Source organism: Onychomys torridus, chromosome 1, assembly GCF_903995425.1.
Source record: "Onychomys torridus chromosome 1, mOncTor1.1, whole genome shotgun sequence".
In the NCBI taxonomy this organism is placed as follows: Eukaryota; Metazoa; Chordata; class Mammalia; order Rodentia; family Cricetidae; genus Onychomys; species Onychomys torridus.
The window spans coordinates 13,128,186-13,134,604 of NC_050443.1; the positions used below are offsets into that span (position 1 = coordinate 13,128,186).

The following is a 6,419-nucleotide window of genomic DNA, read 5'->3' on the forward strand; positions in this document are numbered from 1 at the left end:
GGGAAGGCACATCTATAGGGGAAAGGATGGATGGAGAACCTTTGGTGAGCGGCAGGTTTGAGACAGGGGTCTGTGGGCTCAGATGACAGACTAGGGGTATGTGTGTATGTGTGTGTGCGGGGGTAGAGTCTACCTGGGGTAGAAAGGCAAGAGCTGGGCCTGCTCTTCCCAGGCTGGCTAGCAGTACCCAGCTCTGCCATCTCTGAGCTGGCCATTGCTGCAGTGTGAGCCTCAGAGGGAGCTGCTTGGGGTCAGCCAGGTGGGGGCGAGTTTGTGTTTCCGAGCAAGCGATAAATCTGAAGTAGCTGGAAAGAGCCACACACAGAGAGAGATAGGAGGACCCAAAGACCCAGGGACCAACCCCCTACTCCCCCAGAGGTCAGGCGGGAGACAGGATAGCAAGAGATGGGGTGTGGGGCACCAGGGTGGGTGGAGGGTGTTGAGAGTCTGCAAGGGGCTGGTGGATTGCTGGACCAGGGAGAGGGGTGTGTGGGGAAGGGGCTCTACTTAGGGATGCCAGGGCTGCCGGAAGGGAGGGAGTGGGGACTGAGGGCAGTTGGGTGGCTGACATCAGACTGAGAGCCTGGGAGAGGGGGAGCCCTGCAGCACCCCATTGGCTGACTCGCTTCTCTCCTGCTGTCCTGTCTGGGCTTCCACAGGGCTTGCTCCGCCATGGATTGTAGCTGCGTCTCAGACCTTCTCTTCACCCCGCCTGCCCTGCCGGCTCTCTGGACCCCTGGTAACTGTCCTGTCCACCCCTACAGCCCTTCCCCTTGCCAGGGGCTGCACCCCTTCCCTGTTTTCCCTCTTCCCCATCTGTCTTGTGCACCTGTGAACCTGTCTGTCTGCGTCTCCATCGGTCCCCTGAATACAAACCCTTGCATGAGAAACTTGACCAGAAACTTCATGGCCCCTCTCTCTGTGCCACCTGCTTGTTGGGACCCAAGGGTTGAGGGTCTTCTGGAGGATGGGTGAGGTGTCGAGAGGGATGAGAACTGAGGGGTGAGATCTGAGATTTCTCTGCCATGTACACCTAAGCCTGCCCCTCCCCAGGCCCTGCTACGCTCAGGGCAGAGCTCTAGGCTAGGCACAAGGGGAGGTGCACAATCTAAAGAGAGAACGCCATGAGGCGAGTGTGGTGCTCAGGCCAAGGGAAGGGGACCTGCTTGGGCATGCAGGGGTCACTAATAGGAGTGAGTATTTGACACCAACCGTTCGGCTGGCTGCCTGGAGTTTCATTATGGAGTGTTCGCATGCATCACACTTCAGTGTTCCTGAAGGGGTCAGCGAGAGCAAGCTCTGTCTGTAGGAGGCTGTCTTTGTGTGAACTTGTGCCTGCTTCACAGACTGGACCACGGAGGCCACAGGAGCAACTCTGGACTCTCCATTTCAGGGTCCTGCATGTAAACATTCAGTGTCTGCCAGCTTGTGGGCTGTGCCTCTGCCTTGGTGAGGAAAGGAGACTGCTTGTCTCTGGTAGTCCGTGGCATCCTCAGCAGGTATCTGAGGTATATTTTGGAGTGTGTGGGTAGATAGCCCTGGGCCTGTATATTGAGATCTGGGCTCGGTTTTTGGACTCTGTTTCCGTGTGCCTCATAGCAGGTCCTCTCTCTCTCCACTGGATTCCTTCTCGTTTTTCGGTTGTGCAAACATGTTTGTGATGCAATGGCTTTCCCAAGGAAGTGTGGTATGAGTATGGCCAGGTCAGTTCCATCTAGACTGACTGCTCATGGCACCAGATTAAAATTCATCTTCCATGGGGGCAAGAACCACCTATCCTTCGGCAGGTGGTTCACCTGCTCACTTACATACCGGAGGGTAGCCTGGGTGGGGCTCTGCTCCTCCTTGCTGCCTGCCCTTGGAACCAGAAAGGGCAAGGAACTTCCCCCTGGATGCACAGCAATGGGTAGAGCGACCCAGGTCTCCCAGCTCAATGCTGTCCCTCCCATATCCCACTTTATGATGGCTTCCCCAGCCTTCTCCCTTCCTCTTGTATTGCTCTCAGCTTGTTAAGAGACCAGATTTAACCCGTATGTTCATGCTGGGTCGTGCCAATCTCTGGGCAGGTAGGAGGAGATGGAGGATGATATAGGAGTTGGTGTGGACACAGGGACCCAGAGCTTTGTAGATTGGGAAGACCAGGGGTGGGCAAGATCTCTCCTCCTGGCTTCTAGGTGCAAGTAACGCCAAGTGGGTCACGGGTGTGTTGACATTCACATGCCTGAGTGTGGTCATGAGAAAGGAAGTTGTTCAGTTGTTTCTGTTACCCTGCATGTGTCCATCTGTCTATCTGGGGACTTCGGCATCATTGCTTCATTGTCTCTATCACATTAGGTGTTAGCTGGGCTGTTGGGCCCCTGCGTCTCTTTGTCACACACTTGTCAGTGGGTCTCGACAGAGGTCTTTATCGTATAATTGTGCATGTTTCAATGGATGTACAATGCTGGGGTTTGGGGCTCCATATATCTTAGGCAGCTTGTATCTGGTGTTTGCTTCGGTGGCCCCAAGCAGGAGTGTGGCACTTGGGTGTGGTTGTGTCCGGTGGGTAAGATTGCAGGTGGCTGTGTGATATTCTGTGCACATGGGCACCTAGAGGTCTGTGCCTGCATGTTGACACACAACCTCACATGGGAAAGCTTGAAGAGAGAAGTGTGGACGTGGGAGGGGACACACTAAAGGGAGCTGCACAGATGCATACAGGCTCAGTGTGTGCGCCAGGGTGATGCCAGCGGGGCCTTAGGGAATGGGCCGATGGCAAGAGCTATCAGGACAGGGGAAATATCAAAGGCCTTCTGACAGGGTAGCAGGGTTAAGGGTGATCACTGCAGAGGGTGCACACTCCCCCCGAGACAGCCATGGATGCAGGAAATGTGTCCCTCTCAATTCCATTCTCCCCTTCCTTGGCTGAGCGTGGGGTGATTGCACCAAGGCACGATGGGAGTACAAACCTAGGGGCTCTGGCCAGATGTTTAGGTAACTTAGGGAGCAGACTCAAGCAGGGTAGGTCTGAAGAGCGACACACAGATCCCTAAAGATTGCTCCTCAGAGATGTTTGAAAGGTCTTGAAATTAAAGACCTAATTTAATGTAGGTCATTTGAGGTGGCATCCACCTTCATCTGAGTAGTGGCTGGGCACACCACAAAGCCCAGCACTCGGGAGGTAGAATCAGGTGGATTTTCAGAGTTTGAGGCCAGCCAGGGCTCCACAGATAAATCCTTTCTCAAAAACACCAATAAACAAACAAACAAACAAACAAACAAATAAATAAAAATTTAAAAAATAACAAAGTAATAAGATCCAACTTTAATCTTGATCATACCTTCTGGTGGCAGAGTACATATATAAAGGACACTGAAGGAGGAAACGGTCGTTTTCCTTGCTTGCCCTAGTTCTGACTACCAAGCTCGTCACTTTACCAGCATTAGCTGTGGTGTATACTGAAGACCAGCTGAGATACACAGCTTCATGACTGAGTAACTACTGAGTTCTTCAAATTTCCATTGGTAGCAGCCATTGATGGCCTATCTAAACCACAGTTTGTGAGACATTCTAATAAATCCACTTTCTTCCTACAAGGAGAGATTCATTCTATTAGTCCTTTTCAGGTAGAGAACCTTGAATAATGTAGCTGCTTTTTCCTTCACCTGCTCACTGATGAAGATGTGCTGACTAACAATAGTGCTCATGAACACATTCCTCCTAGCTCAATTACTATCTAAGTATTAAACTATTCATGCTATTTATGATATTCATTATAAACTATAAACTATCCATTCATTTGTCAACTGTTTGCTCTGAATTTCTGGAATAAAACTCCTGAAGCAAAAAAAAAAAAAAAAAGATGCTCCTCAGAGACTGAAAGTCTCAGGCTGTGGACTCCAGTGAGCCTCAGAACCCCACCTCAGCTTCTTAACCCTAAGGCCTCCCTGTCTTGTGTCTCCAGGGTTTGCCTTCCCAGATTGGGCCTACAAGCCGGAGTCGTCCCCTGGCTCGAGGCAGATCCAGCTGTGGCACTTTATCCTGGAGCTGCTGCAGAAGGAGGAGTACCAGGGCGTCATTGCCTGGCAGGGAGACTACGGGGAATTTGTCATCAAGGACCCCGATGAGGTGGCCCGCCTCTGGGGCATCCGCAAGTGCAAGCCCCACATGAATTATGACAAGCTGAGCCGGGCCCTGCGGTGAGGAGGGGCTGTGGGCCAGGCTCCCATCATGCTCTCTTCTCCCTTCACTGTCCCTTCTGGTCCCCCTAAAAGGTGGGGGTGCTCCCTCTGTATCCTAGGACTGAATTCCACTGGATCCCAGTACTTGTGAGTGGAAGTGGGTGGGGGTGGCGACAAGAACCTGAGCCCAGCTGCTACCTCACCCCGTCCTTGCCCCTCCCCAGTACCCCATCCTCTCTCCCACAGTTACTACTACAACAAGCGTATTCTCCACAAGACCAAAGGGAAAAGGTTCACCTACAAATTCAACTTCAGCAAAGTTGTGCTTGTCAATTACCCACTGCTGGATATGGCTGCTGCTGCCACGGGCTCCCCACTCTTGTTGACCCCTGGTCCTTTTGGCGGGGCGCCTGGGCCAGATGCTCCACCCTTGACTCCTGAGGTGAGTTTGGATACTGGTGTCTTAGGGCTGCAAGTGGGGTGTCTGGTGTCCCCTACATTATGATCCTCTCCACAAAGGGGCTAAGCAGTACTGCTTCCTCTACTTTCCTCTCTAGACCCTGCAGAACCTGTTCTCTGCCCCACGCCTGGGAGAACCAGGGGGTCGGACACCCCTATTTGCCCCAGAGACAGACAAACTACGCTTGGACAGCCCCTTCCCATTCTTGGGTTCTGGTAAGGGCCTGGGGGTTGGGGGAATCTGCTCATGTAGGAAGAGAGGACTGCAGGGGGATGCGCCCAGGCTGGGATGTGTCTGTGGAGTCTCTCTGTGGGTATATGTGTTTAAAAGCCAGGGTGTGGGGTGAGAATGTAGCTCAGCCAGAGTGCTTGCACAAAGCCTCAGGTTATCAACACTGAAGTAGCTGGGTGTGGTGCACACACCCGCAATCCCAGCACAAGGGGCACAGGAACTGCAAGATCAAGGTCAGTGTCAAGCTGGGTTACAGGGGACCCAGCATTCAGGAGACTGAGGCAGGTAGATTATGAGGCCAACTAGGCTTATATAATTGGAACATCTCAGAAGACAAATCAAGGCAGAAACCCTGCTGCCAAGCAGCTTACAGGGTGCGGGTGTATGTGGCTACTTGGCAGGGAGGGTTTTGGGGGAGGCAGGTTAAACGAATAGGGAGAAAAACGGGGGAGGTGAAGTAGAGGAGAGGTGGTATACACTGGGAGGAAGAGCAAGTAAGAGGTACACCCGCTGCACAGGCAGGCCCCCAGTGGCTAGTGGGCCAGCCTGACTTGTTCCCTATGTCCCTCCCCCACCAGGTGCCACCGGCTACTCCAAGCCTCCTGGTCTGTTGGGTCCTTATGGCCGCGCCTTCCCTGAGTACCCCTGGAACTTTAACCCATACCTCACGGGCCCCTTCCCCAAGTTGCCCCCCTCTCTCTACCCACCTCATTTCTACCCTAACCCTTTGGGTTCCTTGGGCCACTTGCCCTCTGCAGGAGCAGGGGGAGGTCCCATGGCTGCACCCCTGCTTGCTGCAACAGGGGAGGGCCTGGGCCCTGAGCGCCCCTCAGGGCTGGCAGTGGCCCCTCGTCTGGCACTGCCGGGGGCTGGAGGTCCAGAGGCCTCCCTGGGTGGGAAGGAGGACAGCGACTCTGAGCTGGAGATCACCGACGTCAGTGGTTGCAGCTCTGACAGTGAAGGCGACGAGGGTTTACCTGTGTCCCCCAAGACCAAGTCAGGCAAAGCAGGGAATGGCAGCTGAGTAGGTGGAGGGTGGATTCCGCTGGTGACCAGGGCAGTCTGGTCTGCCCTTACTACCAGCCCAAGGTCCAGGACCAGCCCATGACATCCTCCCGGCCATCTCCTCCAACCCTGAGTGGAGGTCACCCCTTCTCCATAGAGTGGAAAGGGATATGATGGCCTCCAGTCTCTCCCCAGGTCCCATGTGAAGGAGAGAGCCACCTGGTCCCACTCTCGAAGTGCAATATGGCGCCCAGCCTCCCCTGACCTCTTATGTGCTGTGACCTGCGTGTTTGTGTGGCGGTGTCCCTAATCCAATGCTGGCCCCCTCTCTTGAAATCCTCCTACACAGGCCCCCTTGGGGACAGGGAGCTCAGAGCAATAACCCCGCCCCCAGCCCCCACCCAGGAGGGGCTCCTTCCCCACTGACTCCCCTTGAAATCCCACAGTCTCTTCCAGAGTTTACTACAAAAATAAAAGAACAAGAGTGTGAGATGTGGGCTACCTGGCATTTTGGATGACTATGGGGCTCCAAATTGGGGGGTGGGGGGTGGGCACCTCATAG

General features: G+C 54.1%; 1 protein-coding gene across 3 annotated transcripts in view; it reads left to right on the forward strand.

The window, feature by feature from the left end:
• Positions 1-6,365, forward strand: part of Erfl (ETS repressor factor like) — a 13,334-nt gene extending 6,969 nt beyond the window's left edge. Inside the window, exons 1-6 of one of the 3 annotated variants that reach the window (XM_036198554.1) lie at positions 25-378; positions 660-739; positions 3,945-4,179; positions 4,408-4,603; positions 4,719-4,836; positions 5,431-6,365. In XM_036198554.1, coding sequence (XP_036054447.1) covers positions 673-739; positions 3,945-4,179; positions 4,408-4,603; positions 4,719-4,836; positions 5,431-5,876 — 1,062 coding nt within the window. In that variant the 5' untranslated portion in view covers positions 25-378; positions 660-672 and the 3' untranslated portion in view covers positions 5,877-6,365. Of the gene's footprint in view, positions 1-24; positions 379-659; positions 740-3,944; positions 4,180-4,407; positions 4,604-4,718; positions 4,837-5,430 lie in introns of those variants that run through there. The other 2 variants (XM_036198567.1, XM_036198558.1) reach the window with 2 other exon arrangements.
• Positions 6,366-6,419: the final 54 nt, after the last annotated feature.